This window comes from Myxine glutinosa, chromosome 8, assembly GCF_964187855.1.
Source record: "Myxine glutinosa chromosome 8, kmMyxGlut1.1, whole genome shotgun sequence".
In the NCBI taxonomy this organism is placed as follows: Eukaryota; Metazoa; Chordata; class Myxini; order Myxiniformes; family Myxinidae; genus Myxine; species Myxine glutinosa.
Window position 1 is genome coordinate 28,490,190 of NC_136268.1, and position 25,389 is coordinate 28,515,578.

At 41.5% G+C, this 25,389-nt stretch overlaps 1 protein-coding gene across 1 annotated transcript in view; it reads right to left on the reverse strand.

The window, feature by feature from the left end:
• Positions 1-471: 471 nt before the first annotated feature.
• The window catches only part of LOC137418691 (synaptotagmin-10-like), a 72,883-nt gene continuing 47,965 nt past the window's right edge, over positions 472-25,389 (reverse strand). Inside the window, exons 4-8 of the mRNA XM_078783945.1 lie at positions 23,266-23,346; positions 18,561-18,681; positions 11,983-12,154; positions 735-906; positions 472-492 (exon numbers count right to left, since the gene is read on the reverse strand). Of these exons, the coding sequence (XP_078640071.1) occupies positions 472-492; positions 735-906; positions 11,983-12,154; positions 18,561-18,681; positions 23,266-23,346 (567 nt within the window). The remainder of the gene's footprint in view (positions 493-734; positions 907-11,982; positions 12,155-18,560; positions 18,682-23,265; positions 23,347-25,389) is intronic.

The following is a 25,389-nucleotide window of genomic DNA, read 5'->3' on the forward strand; positions in this document are numbered from 1 at the left end:
TTGGAGGCATCGTCCAACATGTCTGGAGTTACATCCTACAGAAGCTTGGAGGCATCGTCCAACGTTTCTGGGGTCACATCCTTCAGAAGCTTGGAGCCATCGTCCAACATGTCTGGGGTCACATCCTACAGAAGCTTGGAGGCATCGTTCGACGTGTCTCCGGTGACATCCTTCAGAAGCTTGGAGCCATCGTCCAACATGTCTGGAGTCACATTCTACAGAAGCTTGGAGGCATCGTCCAACATGTCTGGAGTCACATCCTATAGAAGCTTGGAGGCATCGTCCAACGTTTCTTGAGTAAGTGAAGCTAATCAGTATTGCACAGATGGGCCCGATATTTAAAGCTTTAAAGGCCCCACAGAGAGAACATTTGGAAGAGTTTCAACTTCTCCAACAGATATATATCCACTCTGTACAGCAAAAGCTCCAAAGACCTCAATAAAGCTTATTTTCTCCCTCTGATAGTGCAGCTCAGGAAGTCCCTGACCCTGACTGCCATTAATAATTTATTTTGGGCCTTGCAACAAATATAGGGGCCCACAGAGAAAGTCCACCATTCGTATGTACGGTCGTAACCGGTGAACCCATGGATCGCTATCAATAATATAAGAGCCTGCTCGGCAGCATCTCACGAAGATGAATTCGTTTGGCACAGGTGATCGCCCCGCCGGTGTGGGTTTATTACCTCCGCAGGTACACCGAAGGATTTCCACGACTTTCAGCCGAGCACAAACTCTCAGAAGGCAATGTCGATGAGGAGGTCTACCGTTCCTCACCTCTTGTAGCGAATGCCAGCGGGTGATGGGTTTGCGTGGATACGCCAACATTTCATTCCAATGTTCTCTCCCGAGCCTCTCGACTCCATTACCGGCGCGGCACACCCCGATGGTCTCGTTGTATCCAACCCTGCAGTTTGCGCGGGGTCGTGGAGGGTTGCAAGAAGGCCGTAAAGGAACATATTGAATGTGTAAATCACACAATATCTAATGATTTGCTGGATTGCAGTTAGACTGCTCCATTAATTTGTAAGCTTGTCCAGAGGCAACGAACCAGACTCAAATGGGTGATAAAGTACTTCCATTGCACTTCTAATTATATGTATATATTGCTAGCAAAATGAAATGACTTGGGGGTTATTGAAGGGTTTAATTAGATAGTTATTTGGTAGTCAATGTCAGAATAAGATGTCCCGTAATGCTTCAGATTGGTGCTGCCAGGATCGTATGTACAGAGACCCCCCGCCCCCCTCCAAGTCTTATTATCTTCCAGCATCCGAATGCGTGAGCTTCACTGCTTCTTCCTCTTCGGCACCGCGTTTTATTTAATTTTCACACTTTCACCCATTGTGTTTTTTTTTTGTTTTTTTTGTTTTAAACTTTCGTCTCCTATAATTTAATTCTATATTCATGCCCTCTCGAAGTAATGGTGTCTGAGAGGGCAGGGCAGGTGGCATGTGACGCTGTGACGTGTAGCACTCCGTGCCAGGAGAGCACGTGTCCGGCAGTTTCACGCATTATAAAACAAATTACCAGCGGGGATAAAAGTGGAATGAGTTACAGCCCAGTTCAGTTCAGTTTGAGTGTGGAATGAGTTACAGCCCAGTTCACTTCAGTTTGAGTGTGGAATGAGTTACAGCCCGGTTCAGTTCAGTTGGAGTGTGGAATGAGTTACAGCCCAGTTCACTTCAGTTTGAGTGTGGAATGAGTTACAGCCCGGTTCAGTTCAGATTGAGTATGGAATGAGTTCCAGCCCGGTTCAGTTCAGTTGGAGTGTGGAATGAGTTACAGCCCGGTTCAGTTCAGTTTGAGTGTGGAATGAGTTACAGCCCGGTTCAGTTCAGTTTGAGTGTGGAATGAGTTACAGCCCGGTTCAGTTCAGATTGAGTATGGAATGAGTTCCAGCCCGGTTCAGTTCAGATTGAGTATGGAATGAGTTACAGCCCGGTTCAGTTCAGTTTGAGTGTGGAATGAGTTCCAGCCCAGTTCAGTTCAGATTGAGTGTGGAATGAGTTCCAGCCCGGTTCAGTTCAGTTTGAGTGTGGAATGAGCTCCAGCTCGGTTCAGTTCAGTTTGAGTGTGGAATGAGTTCCAGCCCAGTTCAGTTCAGATTGAGTGTGGAATGTGTTACTGCCCGGTTCAGTTCAGTTTGAGTGTGGAATGAGTTCCAGCACGGTTCAGTTCAGTTTGAGTGTGGAATGAGTTCCAGCCCAGTTCAGTTCAGATTGAGTGTGGAATGTGTTACTGCCCGGTTCAGTTCAGTTTGAGTGTGGAATGAGTTACAGCCCGGTTCAGTTCAGATTGAGTATGGAATGAGTTCCAGCCCGGATCAGTTCAGTTTGAGTGTGGAATGAGTGACAGCCCGGTTCAGTTCAGTTTGAGTGTGGAATGAGTTCCAGCCCGGTTCAGTTCAGTTTGAGTGTGGAATGAGTTCCAGCACGGTTCAGTTCAGTTTGAGTGTGGAATGAGTTTCAGCCCGGTTCAGTTCAGTTTGAGTGTGGAATGAGTTACAGCTCGGTTCAGTTCAAGTTGAGTGTGGAATGAGTGACAGCCCGGTTCAGTTCAGTTTGAGTGTGGAATGAGTTCCAGCCCGGTTCAGTTCAGTTTGAGTGTGGAATGAGTTCCAGCACGGTTCAGTTCAGGTTGAGTGTGGAATGAGTTTCAGCCCGGTTCAGTTCAGATTGAGTATGGAATGAGTTCCAGCTCGGTTCAGTTCAGATTGAGTGTGGAATGAGTTACAGCTCGGTTCAGTTCAGTTTGAGTGTGGAATGAGTTTCAGCCCGGTTCAGTTCAGTTTGAGTGTGGAATGAGTTACAGCTCGGTTCAGTTCAGGTTGAGTGTGGAATGAGTTACAGCCCAGTTCAGTTCAAATTGAGTATGGAATGAGTTCCAGCCCGGTTCAGTTCAGTTTGAGTGTGGAATGAGTTACAGCCCAGTTCAGTTCAAATTGAGTATGGAATGAGTTCCAGCTCGGTTCCGTTCAGTTTGAGTGTGGAATGAGTTACAGCCCAGTTCAGTTCAGTTTGAGTGTGGAATGAGTTCCAGCTCGGTTCAGTTCAGTTTGAGTGTGGAATGAGTTACAGCCCAGTTCAGTTTGAGTATGGAATGAGTTCCAGCCCGGTTCAGTTCAGATTGAGTATGGAATGAGTTACAGCTCAGTTCAGTTCAGTTTGAGTGTGGAATGAGTTACAGCCCGGTTCAGTTCAGTTTGAGTGTGGAATGAGCTCCAGCTCGGTTCAGTTCAGTTTGAGTGTGGAATGAGTTACAGCCCAGTTCAGTTCAGTTTGAGTGTGGAATGAGTTACAGCCCGGTTCAGTTCAGTTTGAGTGTGGAATGAGTTCCAGCCCGGTTCAGTTCAGTTTGAGTGTGGAATGAGTTACAGCCCAGTTCAGTTCAGTTTGAGTGTGGAATGAGTTCCAGCCCGGTTCAGTTCAGTTTGAGTGTGGAATGAGTTCCAGCACGGTTCAGTTCAGTTTGAGTGTGGAATGAGTTTCAGCCCGGTTCAGTTCAGTTTGAGTGTGGAATGAGTTACAGCCCGGTTCAGTTCAGGTTGAGTGTGGAATGAGTGACAGCCCGGTTCAGTTCAGTTTGAGTGTGGAATGAGTTCCAGCCCGGTTCAGTTCAGTTTGAGTGTGGAATGAGTTCCAGCACGGTTCAGTTCAGGTTGAGTGTGGAATGAGTTTCAGCCCGGTTTAGTTCAGATTGAGTATGGAATGAGTTCCAGCTCGGTTCAGTTCAGTTTGAGTGTGGAATGAGTTACAGCTCGGTTCAGTTCAGTTTGAGTGTGGAATGAGTTTCAGCCCGGTTCAGTTCAGTTTGAGTGTGGAATGAGTTTCAGCCCGGTTCAGTTCAGTTTGAGTGTGGAATGAGTTACAGCTCGGTTCAGTTCAGGTTGAGTGTGGAATGAGTGACAGCCCGGTTCAGTTCAGTTTGAGTGTGGAATGAGTTCCAGCCCGGTTCAGTTCAGTTTGAGTGTGGAATGAGTTCCAGCACGGTTCAGTTCAGGTTGAGTGTGGAATGAGTTTCAGCCCGGTTCAGTTCAGATTGAGTATGGAATGAGTTCCAGCTCAGTTCAGTTCAGTTTGAGTGTGGAATGAGTTACAGCTCGGTTCAGTTCAGTTTGAGTGTGGAATGAGTTTCAGCCCGGTTCAGTTCAGTTTGAGTGTGGAATGAGTTTCAGCCCGGTTCAGTTCAGGTTGAGTGTGGAATGAGTTACAGCCCAGTTCAGTTCAAATTGAGTATGGAATGAGTTCCAGCCCGGTTCAGTTCAGTTTGAGTGTGGAATGAGTTACAGCCCAGTTCAGTTTGAGTATGGAATGAGTTCCAGCCCGGTTCAGTTCAGATTGAGTATGGAATGAGTTACAGCTCAGTTCAGTTCAGTTTGAGTGTGGAATGAGTTACAGCCCGGTTCAGTTCAGTTTGAGTGTGGAATGAGTTCCAGCTCGGTTCAGTTCAGTTTGAGTGTGGAATGAGTTACAGCCCAGTTCAGTTCAGTTTGAGTGTGGAATGAGTTACAGCCCGGTTCAGTTCAGTTTGAGTGTGGAATGAGTTACAGCCCAGTTCAGTTCAGTTTGAGTGTACCTGAACAGCAACAACCAGGGCCTGAACAGCACACCACCACGTTACTACTACCAGGGCCCCTCCAAGGAAAGAGTGCGAAAAACTCTACCTCCAGCATCTGTCCTACGCCTTGGTTGTCCGGAGTGTTTCTGTGCGAGTCTGGTGTCGACCTAAGTAAAATTAGGCGTTGGGCCCGTCCTCATTTTAGTCGAGTCAAAATACGGAAAACCTGCCGCGTACCCCAAAAAAATTCCAAGAAAACTTTTTATGGTATTTTTCTTTTCTATTAGTTCAACAGAACAACATATTAAAAGTTGCCAAAACATGGACGACCAGGAAGGGTCGAGATATGAGGTTAGAAAAAGATGGCACCCAATGTTAGAACATGTCTGATAACTACTCATATCTGGTGAATTGAACACTTTCCAAGCACTTTAACCCTTTGAGGTTAAAATTTTGGGGAGTAGTATGACTTTCAGTGAGCGAAATACATCCTAAATAAATAAAATAATGCAAAAAAAAACCAATCATAACTTTATCATAAAAATAATTCATGACTCAAAGGGTTAAGTGTAAAAATTATCTCAACGTATCATTATTTCAGTGAAGTTATAATTCCTGATGCTAACAAAACTGTCCCATGTGACGTCATGACGTCATTGATGCTAAAACTTCCTCTTTTTTGTTTCAGGTTGTGAAAATGAGTGTGGAACAAGCAACCAACTGCCTCTTGTGCCAGAAGGAGTTACAGGGTGAAGATAGAGAGTGGACATTGGGGGGAAAGGAGAACAGAACAGAACCACCTTTCGAGGTCCATTTTTCCCCCGCGGGGCAGGGGTTGAGCCTTTTTCGGGCACCGTGGTCCCCTTTTTGAAGCGATGTTTTATGGCCGGATGCCCTTCCTGCTGCCAACCCTGTGAGTCGCCTCTTGTGACACACAGGGAATTACCAGTGAACTGGTACTCAATTTGCCGACCTCGGAAGGATGACAGGCTGAGTCGGATTGATCGGGATTCGAACCCAGGATCCTAGGTATCCCAAGCTGGCACCCTAACCGCTAAGCCAACACCAGGCCAACATTGGCAGGAAAGGAGCTGATGGCATAAACAGGGCAAGTGTCAAGAGAGAATATAACATCATTGTAGCAGCTGGAACTGGAGTGCACAGGTCTTGCCGTATAATTACGTAAACAAAAAAACATTGAGAAACATAAGAAAGCTAAGGATGCCCGACTGGGCATCCTCCGTCGTGCAAAGTCCTCCTTGGCACACCTGAGCTCCTCACCACATACAAGTCTTTCATCCGCAGCTCAATGGAGTACTGCTCTCCCCTCTGGGCCGGTGCCTCTGCCTCACACCTCGCTTGGCTTCACGCGGATGAAACCAAAGCTTTCAGGATCATTGGTATCTCCCGTGATGAAGCTGATTCTGAGGGCCTTTCACTTACTCACCGCAGGCAGGTAGGTGGTCTTTCTGTCTTCTACTGACTCCTCTACGGCCTTGCTCCTCCAGCTCTCTCTGGGCTCAGTCCCCCTAATATTCCTACAGGTCGCACAAAATCTGCCAGCAAGCCTCTTATGGTTAAACTGCCGAAATCAAGACTCTCTGCTCACCTTCACTCCTTCATTCCTCTTTTCTCCCACCTCTGGAACAAACTCCCTCACTCTCTTCAATCCCACTCCTCCCTCCAGGTCTTTAAAACAGCTGTTCACCACCATCTCTTATCTTCCCCCATCCAAAACCTTGATATTTTCTACCTCCGTTAATTCACCCCAATTCCACTTTTTTGAAATACCGACTTCTTTCCTGGAAGTCCTTGCAGTGTCCATATGTTGTTCCCCCCCCCCCCCACACCCCCAAGCCATCTCCCTCCCACAGATCTCCCGATGTCCCTGCTCTCCCTCTTGTTCTCATGCTCCGTTTATAATTCAACGTTACCTACCAGTGAACTGGTGCTCAATTTTCCGATCTTGGGAAGGATGACACGCTGAGTCAACCTCCCTGGTGTTAATTCAGTGATCGACCAGGATTCATATACTGTATATACAGACTTGGCATTTAATATGGAATATTTTTTTTTTCTTGACTTGGGTTTACTTTCTGAACTCAGTATATCAATCTGGTGAGTTTCTTTTATGCTTCGGTGATTTATTTGTTAGAAGAACCATGTCACTGATTGTCTGTCACAGCAAGAAGTCAATAAAAGGAGTATATCACAGGTGGCGTGACAAAAAGTACGGACAGGTACATTTGACGATTGGCTTCACAATCGGGTGTATCAGGGTTGTTGCGTTCTGTATTCGTGGAAAACAACTGCTGCACGTCTACAAAAGTTATTGCCGCTTCCTCTGGAGATGGTCCGTCAACTCGACAATGCTGTTTGTGTCATGGAGTGGTGGCTTTACGAAATTCTGGCATGAAACAGCATGCTATTGCTCTGCAGTATGGCATCACTCAAGGTCAGGTGTCAAAGATCCTCAAACGAAATGCTCAGAGGGGTGTCACTACTCCAATACCGAGGCCAGGACATCCCCGCAGAACCACAAGGAGGGACGATCACCAGCTGCACCGGTTAGTCCGCAATGGCCGTACCAAGTCAGCTAATCGGCATAGGGCTGAGTGGCAGCAACTGACAAATGTGCCTGTATCCAGAAGGCTAGTCAACCAACGACTGGTTCAAGCAGGCTATCGTGCCAGGCGTCCCCTGAGAAAGCCACGCCTGACCAGACAACACCACCAGCGCCGATTGCAGTGGGCCAGAGAGCACTGTCAATGGCAGCCAGGACACTGGAATCACGTGATCTTCAGTGGCGAGTCTAGATTTCTGGTCGATCGTCAAGATGGCCGCGTCCGAGTGCGCAAACAAGTGCATGAAGCCTACACCGAAGATTGTATAGTGCCAAGAGTCCAAGCTGGAGGTGGTGGGGGTGACCGTTTGGGCTGCTTTTCATGCAGGGGGCAAAACTGACCTGGTTGTTCTGAATGGAAACCTGAACCAGTTCAAGTACAGGGCCATTCCGGAAGAAATATTGCTTCCATTTGCTCGTGCAGCCTTTCGAGGAAACTTTGTCTTCCAAGATGACAATGCACGGCCTCATCATGCTCACATGATCCAACACTTTCTTGCTGACCGTGGTGAAGAGCATATGGAGTGGCCTGCCATGTCCCCAGATATGAATCCGATAGAGAACTTGTGGGCAGAATCAACGTGTCAAATCGACAACCTGGATCAGCAGCCGACCTCTTTGCGTGAATTGCAGCAGGCTATTGTCACTGCATGGCAAGCGATTCCTGTCCAAACCTTGGCAAATATCGTGAACAGCATGCCTCAATGTGTGCATGCTCTCCTGAATGCTCGTGGGGGTTACACAAAGTACTGAACTGTAATTTTACTGTCAGTAATTCCAGTCGTAATTTAACTTTTGTTTTTGTTTAAATTTTTTTGGGCTAATGTGCAAAATAAAGAGATACTTCTGGAAAACGTACAGATGTTTAACACAGTACTGTCCATGAATTGAGTTCGATATCAGTTTACATCACTTTCAAGGATCAATTTATTTGTTTCGAAATGTCAAATGTGGTTTTTGTTTCTTTTAAAGGTCACATTAACAAAATCTAGAATAATTTCAACATAATTCCAATGAACTTTTGGTTGCAAGTCATCTTGAAAAGTAAGTTCACCCCCACAAAAAAATATTCCATATTAAATGCCAAGTCTGTATATATATATATACATATTTAGTAGAGGCGTGGGTAGAGATTTATTGGACACAGAGTTTAAAGGAGGTAACTATAATCTACACAATGGTAATGTTCCCTCGTTATAATAATGTTGACAATAAATTTGCTCCATGGTGACAATATGAGTAAGTCGCTTTGCCTTAGTCGAAGGGAGATGTTCTGAAGATTCCCATTGTAGTTGCACATAATTATTGTTTGAGGGTTTCATGAAGGGATTGTGAAACCTCTGCGCATTCTTTAATTATTTTTCATGACAAAGATAATGCATTCTTAAATTATTTATCATGACAAAGATAATGCATTCTTTAATTTATTTATCATGACAAAGATTATGCATTCTTTAATTATTTATCTTGACAAAGATAATGCTTTCTTTAATTATTTATCTTGACAAAGATCATGCATTCTTTAATTTATTTATCATGACAAAGATTATGCATTCTTTAATTATTTTTCATGATAAAGATAATGCATTCTTTAATTATTTATCATGACAAAGATTATGCATTCTTTAATTATTTATCATGACAAAGATTATGCATTCTTTAATTATTTATCATGACAAAGATTATGCATTCTTTAATTATTCATCATGACAAAGATAATGCATTCATTAATTATTTATCATGACAAAGTTTATGCATTCTTTAATTATTTATCATGACAAATATTATGCATTCTTTAATTATTTATCATGACAAAGATTATGCATTCTTTAATTATTTATCATGACAAAGATAATGCATTCTTTAATTATTTATCATGACAAAGATAATGCATTCTTTAATTATTTATCATGACAAAGATAATGCATTCTTTAATTATTTATCATGACAAAGATTATGCATTCTTTAATTATTTATCATGACAATGATTATGCATTCTTTAATATTTTATTTATCATGACAAGGATTTATGCATTCTTTAATTATTTATCATGACAAAGATTATGCATTCTTTAATTATTTATCATGACAAAGATTATGCATTCTTTAATTATTTATCATGACAAAGATTATGCATTCTTTAATTATTTATCTTGACAAAGATAATGCATTCTTTAATTTATTTATCATGACAAAGATTATGCATTCTTTAATTATTTATCTTGACAAGGATAATGCATTCTTTAATTATTTATCTTGACAAAGATAATGCATTCTTTAATTTATTTATCATGACAAAGATTATGCATTCTTTAATTATTTATCTTGACAAGGATAATGCATTCTTTAATTATTTATCTTGACAAAGATAATGCATTCTTTAATTTATTTATCATGACAAAGATTATGCATTCTTTATTTATTTTTCATGACAAAGATTATGCATTCTTTAATTATTTATCATGACAATGATTATGCATTCTTTAATATTTTATTTATCATGACAAGGATTTATGCATTCTTTAATTATTTATCATGACAAAGATTATGCATTCTTTAATTATTTATCATGACAAAGATTATGCATTCTTTAATTATTTATCATGACAAAGATTATGCATTCTTTAATTATTTATCATGACAAAGATTATGCATTCTTTAATTATTTATCTTGACAAAGATAATGCATTCTTTAATTTATTTATCATGACAAAGATTATGCATTCTTTAATTATTTATCTTGACAAGGATAATGCATTCTTTAATTATTTATCTTGACAAAGATAATGCATTCTTTAATTTATTTATCATGACAAAGATTATGCATTCTTTAATTATTTATCTTGACAAGGATAATGCATTCTTTAATTATTTATCTTGACAAAGATAATGCATTCTTTAATTTATTTATCATGACAAAGATTATGCATTCTTTAATTATTTATCTTGACAAGGATAATGCATTCTTTAATTATTTATCTTGACAAAGATAATGCATTCTTTAATTTATTTATCATGACAAAGATTATGCATTCTTTAATTATTTATCTTGACAAGGATAATGCATTCTTTAATTATTTATCTTGACAAAGATAATGCATTCTTTAATTTATTTATCATGACAAAGATTATGCATTCTTTATTTATTTTTCATGACAAAGATTATGCATTCTTTAATTATTTATCATGACAAAGATTATGCATTCTTTAATTATTTATCATGACAAAGATTATGCATTCTTTAATTATTTATCATGACAAAGATTATGCATTCTTTAATTATTTATCATGACAAAGATAATGCATTCATTAATTATTTATCATGACAAAGTTTATGCATTCTTTAATTATTTATCATGACAAATATTATGCATTCTTTAATTATTTATCATGACAAAGATTAAGCATTCTTTAATTATTTATCTTGACAAAGATAATGCATTCTTTAATTTATTTATCATGACAAAGATTATGCATTCTTTAATTATTTATCTTGACAAAGATAATGCATTCTTTAATTATTTATCTTGACAAAGATAATGCATTCTTTAATTTATTTATCATGACAAAGATTATGCATTCTTTAATTATTTATCATGACAAAGATTATGCATTTTTTAATTATTTATCATGACAACGATTATGCATTCTTTAATATTTTATTTATCATGACAAAGATTTATGCATTCTTTAATTATTTATCATGACAAAGATTATGCATTCTTTAATTATTTATCATGACAAAGATTATGCATTCTTTAATTATTTATCATGACAGATAATGCATTCTTTAATTATTTATCATGACAAAGATTATGCATTCTTTAATTATTTATCATGACAAAGATTATGCATTCTTTAATTATTTATCTTGACAAAGATAATGCATTCTTTAATTTATTTATCATGACAAAGATTATGCATTCTTTAATTATTTATCTTGACAAGGATAATGCATTCTTTAATTATTTATCTTGACAAAGATAATGCATTCTTTAATTTATTTATCATGACAAAGATTATGCATTCTTTAATTATTTTTCATGACAAAGATGATGCATTCTTTAATTATTTATCATGACAAAGATTATGCATTCTTTAATTATTTATCATGACAAAGATTATGCATTCTTTAATTATTTATCATGACAAAGATTATGCATTCTTTAATTATTTATCATGACAAAGATTATGCATTCTTTAATTATTTATCATGACAGATAATGCATTCTTTAATTATTTATCATGACAAAGATAATGCATTCTTTAATTATTTATCATGACAAAGATTATGCATTCTTTAATTATTTATCATGACAAAGATTATGCATTCTTTAATTATTTATCATGACAAAGATTATGCATTCATTAATTATTTATCATGACAAAGATTATGCATTCTTTAATTATTTATCATGACAAAGATTATGCATTCTTTAATTATTTGTCATGACAAAGATTATGCATTCTTTAATTATTTATCTTGACAAAGATAATGCATTCTTTAATTATTTATCATGACAAAGATTATGCATTCTTTAATTATTTACATGATGATGGACATTGAACATTTCATTTCAGAAAAGTTTTTGCGATTTCTGTTCCATTTAGTTGCCAATCTCCAAGATGCTGCAGCACCTGCGAGTTATCGGTCCCCAAATAACATTTGAATGGGTTGTCTGTTTGCCAGGGTACTTTCACAGTGATGGGAGTGGGATGCAGGTGAATGATATGGTTACTGACGGCTGAGGAAGAAAGCAATAAGAGTGAAGTGAGAAGGAACAATACCATTTGATATACCTGTCGTAATCAACCACAGCGACCAGCAGGCTGACCTGCTCCACGCTCTCTGGGGGGACGTCAAACACAATCGCCTCGTTGTACACCGGGTTCAGCGTGTTTCTCTTTGTCGAAGTCTTCTTTTTCTTGAGTCGACGACCCTCGCAGATTAGTGACACCTTTACGTAAGGATCTAGCGTGAAACAGAGCTGTTATTTTACACCATTAGGTCTTGATTAGAGTATCAATGTATGCAAAGTCTTGGCTCATGGAAGAGGGAGGTGACGGTGGGGACAACAGGTGGACACAAAGCAAATTAATGAACAGGAGGAGAGAGTTTAAAGAGTAAAACATGGCAACCTTTAATGAGATGGGAAGAGGTAAAAGGAAGTGCTGAGGGTAAAGAGGGGAGAAAATATCACAGGTAGGGATGGAGGATGACCTGCTGATTCAAAGTACTGGAGAGAAGAGTGTGATTGAACACACTGAGGAAGGAGGTTTGAAATAGAAAATAAAGTGACCTCCTAACTATTGTTCTGCATATCAATGCACACAAAGGAATCAAAGCCCAAAATATATGGTTGATATAGATAATATGACAGTGGCGAACATTGGTCATGGTACTGAGGATATCATCTCCTGGTGTTCCAAAAAGACCTGACCAACTTAACATATTTAGAAATCTAAACATGGTTGTTAACATATTTAGAACCACAAAAGATACAATGATACCCTTTGGTTTATATGATACAGAATCTCATGAAGTTTTGTCCACACCATCAATACACTTCAATGTGAGCTCCATTTGTCATGCGCAGGACATCAAGGCGGTACATGAGTTATTGCCATGTTCGGCTCAGGATGTGTGCATCCACCAGTGCGCATGGAGCTGTGATCCGAGAACGAAGATCCTGCATGTTTGCCATCTTGGTGTTGTAGACAGAATCATTGACAAACCCCCATAGATAAAATTCAAGGGGGGTTATGTCTGGTGATCGTGGGAGCCAGGCGGTTGGTCCGTCTCAGCCAATCCAGCAACCTGGAAAATTTTCATTCAGGATGGCTCGAACGACGAAGGCCCAATGAGGGGGAGCGCCGTCCTTTTGAAAAATGATATCGGGCTGCAGGTCTTCAATCAGTGGGAAGGCGAATCCTTCCAACATGTTCATGTAAATTATTAAGGTCAATTAATCCTCCGCAAAGAAAAACGAACCCACCAATCAGTCATGGAGAAGGCCACACCACACATTGACTTTTGGGCTGTTGCGTATGTGTTCAATGACCACCTAGGGATTTTCAGAGCCCCAGATCCTTAGTGTGCTGGTTGACCTCCCCGATACATGAAAGCAAGCTTCGTCTGTGAGCATGACCTTTTTCAGGTAATCTTCGTCATCCTCTATGTGACTGAGCATTTCCAAGGCAAACACCTTGCGTTTGGGTGCATCATTTTGTTTGAGTTCTTGTAGAATCTGAACCTTGTAGACATAAAGCTTCAGTGTTTTATGTAAAATAATGTGTACGGTGGTGGTTGGTAGTCCCAGTTCTCTGGATGCGCGTCGGATTGATTTTCTGGGACTTTGTTGAAATGATTCACGCACTCGGTCAACGGCTGCTGCACTTGTGCTTGGTCTACAGGTACTTTTCTGTTTCTGACAACTTCCAGCCTTTTTGAACCTCTTGTAGCACTCTCTGATACTATTCCGTGATGGAAGATTCCTTCCATACCTCGTACGGAACTTACGCTGGACTTGAGTGTCGGATCTCGTCTCGATGAAACATTCGACGCACTGAGCTTTCTCCTGTGGAGTCGCCATTTTCTTTTACATTAAACTACCAGACCTGAAAGTAAGAAAACTTTATGAGTTTCTGTATCAAAAATACAATAAAGGTTATTGTTGTGTTATTTGTGGTACTAAATATATTAACAACCAAAGTTGTCCATGTCGTTTTTGGAACACGCTGTATGTGGAACATCTATCTGTTGTCTTAATCTGTTAATGGGAATATATATGGGACAAGTCTACAGGTCTTCCACCATCGTGTGCTCTTCTTCTTCACCTGCCGCCAACACTCCAAACTCTATGAACGAACTCAGCATATAGGGTGTGCGGTTCTCTCCCTTTCCTCTTTTTGAGTCTTCCTAGGATAGAAACACTTCAGCAGTCTTACTAGGCCCTACTAATAATATGGGTTTCCTTACAAGGAACTTCAAAGCAGGATGGCACCATGATCATCAAGCCTGTGCTATAGTTGTTCAACCTATGGTCGAACCGTGCTCTATCTTTTTTTAAATGCTGAATGTCAAGCAAGGAAGCAGCGCATACCATTTTTATAGTCGTTGGTGTGGTTTGGTCTGGGGTTTGAACAGCTGATCTCCCAGACTCGGAGTGGACGCTCTAACCACTACCCCACCGAGTCTGGATTTCGAATAAATGAAAACCGAAAACGAGTACAGAGTGATTTACCCCCCTCGCTCCCTCCCAACTGTTTCCCATTCCCACTTGCAGTGTCTCCTTCATCTCTTTGCCATTATTCACCACCCTCACTTTAACTCCTTCCTTCTGCCTTCCTTTTAATACAAATTAAATAAATGACAAAAACCTTCTTCTTCTTCTTCTCCACCTCCTTTCTCTCTCTCTCCATCAATTTAAACTTTTTAAACGGCAATTTTTAAATGTTAAATCCTCCCAAACACCTTTCTCCCAGCCTGCTTTCCATTCCGCCCTTCCCTCCGTCTCTGGATGACTCGTACACTCGTCCCTCATCTACCAATGCGTTTATTTAGCGCTGTCTTTATCGGTGCCTTTAATCATCATTGTGTTCATATAGCACCTGTGTTCCTTTTTTCTCACCTGTGGAATCAACTTCCACAGTCGGTTCAGTCCCATTTCCCCCTCCAGGGATTCAAGAGAGCTGTTCACCATGACCTCAGGTTTTCCCCCATCGACACTCATGATCTCCTCTACCCCAAACAACCACATTCTCGAGCACTCCCCATTTCCATTTATTGTGATTTCCCCCCTCTCCCTCTTCCTCTATTTGTTTGTTAGTTGTCGGTTGATTTGTTCCTTTTCTGTTTCCTTTCCACTTTCCCCTTCCTCTACTTGTTGTTTCTTTCAGCTTGTGCGCAGCTTCTTCACCCCCATGTATCCTTCTCCCACTCCCCATCAGTCTCACTTATACTCTGCTGTTGGCGTTTCTCCCTTTCCATTTTGTTCCTTTCCATTCAGTAATTCTTACGGGGCTTGATTAAACCTTCCTATTATTTGATATATGATTAGACTATTTGGGGTCTCTCATCATGAATAACACTAAACCCAAACAAAGCCAGTGAAAAATTGATGCAGCAAACCTAGGTAGTGTACAATCAGCAGAGGCCTACAGGCCTAATGTGTTCGGCCCACCAGAAAACCAAGATGGCGGCCATATAATTTTGTCTCGGTGCTATGGGGGTGGAGTCAAGCCACAGATGTGGGTGTGGACCAGTAGATTTCTGACCAATGGGTGCACATTTAAAAAATCGACCCACAAAAAGATCCCCAACAACAACAACAACAACAACAACAACAACAACAACAACAGCTAGTAAAGATCTTGTAGACCTGTGACATGTCAAAGGTAAAAAGACCACTATGATCAAATCATTATCATTACAATCTTTCATCGTGACACAAAGGATGGATCCATCCAATTGGTTTCATCCTGACACACTGTATTGTGTGTACCTGGACTCATAGGATAGCCTTCAGGTAATGTACTCACTTCTGAGTTGACATGACTGGGTTCAAATCTTGGCCCAGATATAAACTGCCACCCTGGTGTCTTTCCGGCAGGGCGATACATCAATGTGTGCGCCATCCATTTGATGGACGTAAGCCGGGTGTCCTGTCTACCAGAATTCGTGGATGTTAAAGATCCTATGGTGTCTTACCGAAGGAGAAGGTGAGTTATCGACAGCATCTTTATAAAATGACAAATTTCTGTCCAAAACATCTTCAGTGGAACGTCATGGAAAACATCTTTTGTCCCAAGTCGTGTCAATAATCGGGTACATTAAAGATGCTTCTGTGCTTGTGAGTGTTTTTTTTTTTCAACTGTCACCTGAAATCCGTGTTCCTTCATTGGTGAATCGATTTCTGACAGTATTACTCACGCTTCAGCCATTTGATGAAGGCCATCTATTGTCTCTCCCTGATGCTATGTGTCTCATAAGCCTTTCAAAGTGGTTTCCTATTTTTACCATGTACGAAGGTGCATGCGTGACATCCTTCATGCTTCCCACCATGCTTCATGCTTCATGCTTCATGAACCACCCACACGACATTATATATATATATATTAAATTAATAATATATATATTATATATATATATATTAAACAGGAAGTAAATTCTGGGATGTGAGGGGAGGGAGAGGGGAGTGGGGGAGGGAGTGGGATGTGAGCGGAGGGGAGTGGAGGGGAGCGGGATGTGAGGGGAGGGAGAGGTGAATTGGGGGGGGGGGGCAGGATATGAGGGAGGGACGAGGGAGAGGGGAGTGGGGGAGAGACAGCAGAGTGGTGGAGAAGGGAATGGGGAGAGAGAGAGTGGGGGAAGGTGAGGAGTGGGGGAAGGAGTGGGGGAGGGAGAGAGTGGGGGGGGGGGAAGGGGAGAGAGAGAGAGTGGGAGAGGAGGGAGTGGGGGGGAGGGGGGAGAGGAGAGAGGGGCGTTTGGGGAGGAAGAGAGTGGGGGGAGAGGAGCGAGGGGAGATTGGGGGAGGAAGAGAGTGGGGAAGTGGGGGAGAGAGAGGAAAGAGGGGGGAGTGGGATAAGGGGAGGGAGAGAGAGGAGTGGGACACTTTTGCTGGCTTTTCCCATTACTTAGCATCGGCACTCTTCCGAGTATATATATATATATATATATATATATATATATATACAGTCACGTGAAAAAGTAAGTGCACCCCATGTATAGTTTTGACTTTTTCAACATATTTCAACATACAGCTATTTGATCTTCATTTCAACAATATTGATAGATAAAGGTGATATAATATAACAAATATCATGAAACATTTACATTTTGTAGTCCATTGTATAGTTTCAATAAACATAAATGCAAATTTCGCATGTGGAAAAAGTAAGTACACCCTTGGCTCTAATAGGTGGTATTGCCCCCTTTGGCAGAAACAACCTCAAGTAGGCGTTTCTTAGAACTGTCTACCGTCTCTGACATCGACTGGGAGAAATTTTTGCCCACTCCTCCATGCAGAATTCTTTCAGCTGTGCGATATTTGAGGGGTTTCTTGCATGCACAGCTCGTTTCAAATTCCCCCACAACATCTCGATGGGATTTAGATCCAGGCTTTGACTTGTCCATTCCAGAACCCTCCATTTCTTTCTTTTCAGCCAATCCTTGGTAGATTTACTGGTATGTTTAGGGTCATTGTCATGTTGCAAGGTCCACCTTCGGTTGAGCTTCAACTTTCCGACAGATGGCCTCACATTATCCTCAAGCACCCTCTGGTACAATGAAGAATTCATCGTGGATTCTATGATTGTGAGCTGCCCAGGCCCTGATGCAGCAAAGCTGCCCCAAACCATAATATTAACACCACCATGCTTTACAGTTGGTATCAGGTTCTTGTGGTCAAATGCTGTCTTTGGTTTTCGCCAAACATGCCTTCTGGTACTGTGGCCAAATAGCTCTACCTTTGACTCATCTGTCCAGAGCACATTGTTCCAGAAGTGCTGGTCTTTGCCTAGGTGTTCATTGGCAAACTTTAGTCTTGCCCTGATGTTCTTTCTGGACAGCAAAGGTTTCCTCCTGGCACACCTCCCATGTGGATCAAATTTGTGCAGCCTCTTTCTAATGGTAGACTCGTGCACTTTGACATCAACAGTGGCAAGAGCTACCTGTAGGTCCCGTGATGACATTCTGGGGTTCTTAGAGACTTCTTTCAACATCTTGTGGTCTGCTCTCGGGCTGAACTTGCTTGGGCGGCCTGGCCTGAACAAGTTGGCAGTTGTTTGGAATCTTCTCCACTTGTAGATGATCTTCCGGACAGTCGAATGATCGATTTCAAATTGTTTGGAGATTTTAAAATCCCTTCCCAGACTCGTAGGCATCTATAACCTTCTTTCTGAAGGCCTCAGAGAGCTCTTTTGATCTGGGCATGGTGACTCCGCACACTTCAACAACAAGGAGCAAACCAAACTAAATGTCTGAGGTTTAAATAAGACAGGTTCCTCCAAGATCCTCTCTGACGATGTTCTAATCATTTGCACCTGAGCTGGTGCATCTGATTCTAATTTTAGGTATTTGAAGTAGTGATAAATGTCGGGGTGTATGTACTTACTTTTTCCACATGCGAAATTTGTATTTATGTTTATTTAAATTATACAATGGACTACAAAATGTAAATATTTCATGATATTTGTTATATTATATCACCTTTATCTATCAATGTTGTTGAAATGAAGATCAAATAGCTGCATGTTGAAATATGTTGAAAAAGTCAAAACTTTACATGGGGTGTACTTACTTTTTCACGTGAGTTTAGATACTGTATACATAAAATGTAACAAATCCCAGGTGAGCATGGTTCAAAAGTGCTGCTCACCTGATGCTCCAGTGATATCCATTGCCTTGAGGTTCCGCCCTTTGATTACTGTCAGGGTAAGACGACCGGCCGTGGGAAGGTAGCACAGAGAAAACATGATTTCTCCCAAGTCATCTTTCTCCTGCATGCACGGTTGTACAGAGGATGAAAAAGCAAGAGAGGCTGTCAGTAATAATATAAATATGGTAACGAGTGGTGGGTGGATGATCCAGTGGTAAAACTATCAGGATACTGCACAGGTTGTGGACTTAGCCCGAGTTAGATTCCGGACGTTTTGTGGACAGGGAGTTGCATCAGAAAGTGTGACGTCCCTCGGATGGGTAGCGGGGTGTCCAATCTGCTAGCATAAAGTTGGGGGACGTTAACGATCCGATAGTTATATTTTGTGAAGACCGTTATCCTGAATGTTATCACAAGCCAGTTATCACCATCATCCTGAATAAATCACAAATTCCTGCTGAAATAACCTTGAGTTGAACGTCGGTCATCGCCAGCTGGTTCGTGAAAGATTTGCGAGAAAACCCCGGCCCACTTCACAAGAAGCTGAGATTGTCCTGCTGTCCAGTTCCGCCCAGTCCTGTCCAACTTCCGGTGACATGAATGATCAGATTTCTTCAAACATCCCGATCCTGCATTGCTTCCCGAAGCACTGGAAAAGACAGCTGGGTTGCATCATTTACCCCATCCATCCAGCATATACAAGGTCTGCATCTTCCTCTTCTTCCCTCAACCATACCCAGTATGGTTGACTTCTCCAGACTTTAGTTTTCTGCACGTATGATGTGTCAAAAAGTATTACAACTTCTGTTTTAGCATCAGTGTTTCTTATGTACAACATGGTGGTATAACTTCTTCAATCACTGATTTGTTTGTCGTTCTTGCACTCCATGAATTTTTTAACATTAGTCTCTAACACCACATTTCAAACCTATCAATCCTCCTCATTTCTTTCTTTTTCACTGTCCATGACTCACATCCATACTCTCTGCCAACAAAGTGGTGTCATCAGCATACTTTAGTTTAGATTGTTCATACATCTTCCTTCAATCCTGACTCCAGTCTCCATGTCATCCATGTTTGATTTCCTCATGATGGACTCACCGTACAGATTGAACAAGTAAGGGAACAGAATGCATCCCTCCCTGTCTAATCCCTTTTCCAATCCCAAACCATCCTGTCTCTCCATACTTTGTTCTTACTGCAGATTCTTATTTAGCGTACACTGTGCAGACCTCTTATTTAGCGTACACTGTACAGACTTCTTATATTTAGGGTACACTGTACAGATTTCTTATTTAGCGTACACTGTACAGACTTCTTACCAGACATAGCAAGTGCTCCGACATCCCCATCTCTCTCAGCACAATCCACATCAATTCATGATCAACACAATCTAAAGCTTTGCTATAATCTATAAAACTGAGATACAACATTTTGTCCTCACTCCGGCTTGGTTTCCTTTGATATCCCCTTGTTTTTTCCATGACTCATGTCAGATTTGCGATTTGATCTCTCATACCTCTTCAATCTTCTGAAACCTGCACATCCAAGGTCTGCCTCTTCCTCTAATGAAGTCTTCTCTTCTGTGGTGAATGATCTACAGTAATACCTTTGTAACATGTGAAATCAAGGCAAAGGTTCGGTTATTTGAGCATTCTCTTGCGTCCCCTTTCTTTGGCAATGGTTTGTAGACTGACAGCTTCCACCTTTTCGGCCTTACAATCCTGCTCCTGATCTGTGTACAAATAGCTGTTCAAATTGGGATTGTCTCCTCCCCAACTAACTCAAAGAGTTATATTGGAATTTCATTGACACCCGATACTTTTCCATTTTCCACCTGTTTCAGGGCTCTACATACCTCACATTCTATCACTATTGCTTCTTGCTCATATTCTCTTTCTTCGAAGGTTGCCACCATATTGCTATCTCGTTTGTACAGATTGGCCACAAAGTCCCTATGCCCGCAGTTAGAATTTAATTAGAATTTATCTGTGTGCCCCCCTCCATTCTCCACACTAATTTGAGTTTTTCTCCATGTTCTTCTGGACATCTTCTTCCATGTTGAGGATTGGAGGTCATAAAAGCAGCCCCTGACAGCTGTTTTGAAGTCTTCAACTGTTGTTAGGTGGAGATGAGAAATTTCCTCTTTCACAATGCCCCAAAGCGAGTTGTCACATGTTGTTACATCCGGACTTCGAGGAGGCCACACTATCTCGGATCCACATCCAATCCATCGTCCACTGAATTTGTCGTCGAAATATTCTCTAAGTGCGAGAGCATAATGTGCTGGTGCACGATCTTGTTGCAGGATAACTGTTGCCTCGAGACCTCTCTCACGCAGCTGTGGAACAAACCACGTCTGAAGCATTTTCAAATAAGCAGTGTGATTGACACTTGTATCGAACAAATATGGCCCTATGAAATCATCTTCAGAAATTGCTGCCCACATCATGACATGAAGAGGATGCTGTTCAATTCCCTCATAAAAATGAGGATTTTCTTTGCAACAAAAATAAACATTCCTGGATCGATTGCTAAGGTAAATTGCACACTCATCCAGAAAAAAAAAAAGCTTCATGTTGATTTAATGGTGGGAAATTGCTGCAGAAGAGTCTTGCTCCAAATCAAGTCAAATCAAGGACACTCCCTGTTGAAAAAGCCTTCTTCTCCCATGCCCGCATCATGTCGCACGTAGGAGCTGGCTTATCGAACCTCTGCAAAAATCTTGTCCTTATGTCTTCAAAACTTGCTGCTTTGTAACATGTGGTCGTGAACCCAAACACAAGTAATCAGTTTCTCTTCAGCTTGTACTCACTGGTGTCCGTCATGCTGAAGACGTACCTGGGAAAACAAATAAGTAACAGAGGACACACTATTTTGCTTTGGGACTTTGTGGCCACTCTGTATATATAGATCCTTCCATCTTTCTTCCACCTGTGTTGCTTCTGTCACACATTTTCCTGTTTATACTCTTAAGGACCGAAATCCTAGACCTAAGCATTCCTGTGATCTCTCTGATCTTCAAAACATATATCTTGTTTTTCTATCTTTTTGTATGCCTCTTTGAAATATTTCTCTTTATCTTTCTTCATTTGTCGAAGCCTGGTGTTGGCTTAGCGGTTAGGGTGCCGGTTTGGGATCCGAGGATCCTGAGTTTGAATCCTGGTCGATCGCTGAATTAACGCCAGGGGGGATGACTCAGCCTGTCATCCTTCCGAGGTCGGCAAATTGAGCACCAGCTTGCTGGGATGAATGATCCTGGTGTGTACCCCGGTTTAGAATAGGTACACCGTATCCCTGCGCATCGTAAGAGGCGACCAAGGGTTGGCGTCAGGAAGGGCATCCGGCCATAAAAAAAACATTGCCTCAAACAGCGAACCATGATTGTCATGGGGCCCGCAAGGCTAACCCCCGCTCTAGCAGGGAAAATGGCCTTAAAACGATCATTCATTCATTATTTTCTTCATTTGTCGTTAGAAGTCGGTATTTATCCACTTAATGTCCTCACTTGATGCTCCTTTGTTTTTTCATCTCTCTTCTCCTGTCTGTAATATTTATTGCCTCTTCTGCAAGCTATTTACATAGTCTTCTTTTTTATGCTTGCTTTTGCGATGTTGTTTTTGGCCTCTTCTGTCACAAAGACCTCAACCTCTTGCTTGCTCTGCTTGCTCCAAACCCAGCTCTGTAAAACAGTTTTTTTTTAACCTTTATTGGATATTGTTTAGATACTTTTTCAAGGTCATATTTGGTCGGAGCTTTTAATTTTATCATTTTTTGATTCTGCTTCTCTAAGTTTTGCATTCCAGTCTCCCATAATAATTAAAACATCTCCTTTAGGCTCCTGTCCTACCAGTTCCTGCAACTTTCATAATACTCCTCGACATTTTCTTCATCTGCTGCAGAAGTTAGAGAATATATCTGAATGATGGTGATCTTCACTGGATGTTCTTTCAACTTCACTGATATTAACCTATAGATCACTGGGTTGTACCCCAGTACTGACCCTGCAATTTTCTTCTTCCAAATCACTGCCCCTCCATTTCTTTACAGGTTTCATGACAAGAAGAGAAGACTTTGTAATCGTCAGACCGAAGCTGCCCCAAACCAGTCCATGGAGGTTCACTTATACCAAAAGTTTCAGTTCTTGGTTTCTATATCTCTCTTTATTACATCTTTCCCTGATTCATCGACTTTACAGTCCATGTTCCAATTTTGTGAACATTTGAGAAGCTCAGAGTTCGACTTTCATTTCCGGTGACCTCAGCGACTGGATTACTTGTTACCTCCACCACCAAAGATGGATGGAGGTTATGTTTTCACCCCTGTCTGTTTGTTTGTTTGTGAACAAAATTTCTCAAAACGTTGTGGGCGGATTCGGAATAAATTTGGCAGAGATGTTGCGTATGTGACAAGGAGGAAATGATTATATTTCGGTGAAGATGTGAATATGGATTCGGATATGGGAGTTATTTAATTTTTTAAGTGATTCTTCACCATTGAGTGATATGGCCAACCAGGTGGAGGTATGCTCTCTACTGAGTGCCGTTCTCGTTTACTGTATAATGAAGCTGAGATTACTTGTTTGTTAACAAGTAGTATCGATAGGGATGAGTCGTCTAACAAACCCTAGTGCACATCTTTCTAACTCATGAGACTTGAAAAAGGATGAAAAACGTAGTTATGAGAGTAGAGCATTGAGACACACCTCGAGTACACATTCCACGTCTCTCCAGAGTCCATCCACACTGGACATCTCCACAGCTTCACCCAGGTTATGGACCACAACCTGTTCATATATATGGCACCACAAAATACTTTAACAGAGAGAAAGGGTGGGATGTGGTCTCTCAAGATTTCCATGGAAATTACAAAATATGATTTGTACCAAATACCTAGTGTTGCAAAATACTTAATGGTAGAGGGAGGTTATAGGTGTGATGTGAGGTCCTTTTGGTGAGAATCGTGATATATAAGATACAAGCGTAGTAGTATATGCAATTTTTGTATGGTTGAACTTCATACTTATAAATATACAATATCTATATATACTCGTATATACACATCCCATAAATATCATACATATTATATGTACATCTTATAAATATTCTTATAAATTTCATACATACATGTTATTAATATCATAAACATCATCCATATATATATACTGTATATATATATATATACACACACACACACACAGTTTATAAATATTTTCAAGTGTTTGTGCGTTTGTACATTATTCTTTCTGCAGCACCTCGAGCCCTCAAATCTTGGGTGTTGGTACTTCAGAATATGGGCAAAGTTGGAAGCTGCCCCCCCCCCCCTGCCCCTTCCACCCCTCAAAAGGTCCCCCACCCCTGCAAGAAAATTATCTGTTTGTATGGTTGTGTTGGTCTGAAAATAGAAAGAAAAAGGCTGAGCCAATCTCCACCAGATTGGGTATACGTGCTGGGGTACCCAGGTTCAGGAGCACAACCCCCGGCCCCTCACCCCTGCAAGGCAATTCTCTGCGTATGTATGTTTGTAAGTCTGCAAATCATTAAACTAACCTCAAACAAGGAAATTAGGCCATTTGGCCCATCACTGCTATGGTGCACTTTCAGGTTAATGTTTTGCTACACCTTCAAACATCAATCTTCTTGATGGTTTACTCCGGTCTAAATAACCTGAAGACCCAGCTTAAGTGGGGTAATTAGCATTGTGTGGGGGAAAAACGAGGTAGGAGTTCTGGCACATGTGTATGATTGAAAACATTGATAACTTGTAAATATTTTCATGTGTGTTTGTTTGTGCATTTGCTCGTTACTTTTTCCCATGGCCAAACTGTACCACAGAGAGGCCCAAACTTTTATATTGGGAGGTGGGGTCAGGCAGTGCTGCTTCCGGCCCACAGGCAAAAGGTAACCACCATGAGATCAGTAACTCCATAACTTTTAAATGTCCAACACTTCCCGAAACCACCACCGGAAAATCTCACTCAGCCAAGCAGCGGGCCGGGTAACTCCCAAATCCCCTCACCAATCCCCCATCGCCACACAACACCTGATGGCCCTCCAGTATACATGTAATTGATGTAAATATATACATATGTACAGGGTGGTCCAAAATTATGTGCAACTTTATATTTCACTGCAATATCTATATCATTAAAATGCTTATTTCTGACGTTTGTAATAGGAACTTCTCTCCAGCTATTGCTCCTGTTGCCCTAAGATATGTGTGATACTGTAGCGACCCATGGGTCCCCCAAGCGAGACCTGCATCAGAATCTCCTTGCTCCAGCCGGTGACGTCACCGGCGGGGAACCACGGCGCCAGAGTGCCTGGTCACGTGACCACCAAAGCGTGCCGCATGTGCGGGTATAATCAGCTACACCTGTTGATCACGTGACCACCGAAGCACGCCTCGCCTGAGAGGTGTGGCTTTCGGTTTCGGTTTCTGGTTGTGCTTTATAAGGCAGCCCGATAAACGGGCTTTTCAGAGTTTCAGTGTTCCCGAGTTGGTTTTACGAATAAATATCTTCTCGGACGAGTTTGTGCCTTGCCATCCTTTTGTCCGTATCATGCTGGAGCCCGGACTCCTTCACTGGTGACCCCGACGTGATTTGAACACGCAACCCCGACTGCCCCCGCACGGATGCGGGGGCTGCGAACGGACACGGCAAGCACGCCCTAGCCAGGGAAGCCACCTCGGCTGGTGACGCCGGCTTCTCCCACACGGCTTCGGGCGCAGTTTTGAACGTGGCTTCGACATGCCGGAGTTTCGGTAACGACGACGGCCATGACTATGAGGTTCGCGCACTGCGCTCGGCTCCTCCTCTACGACCGGA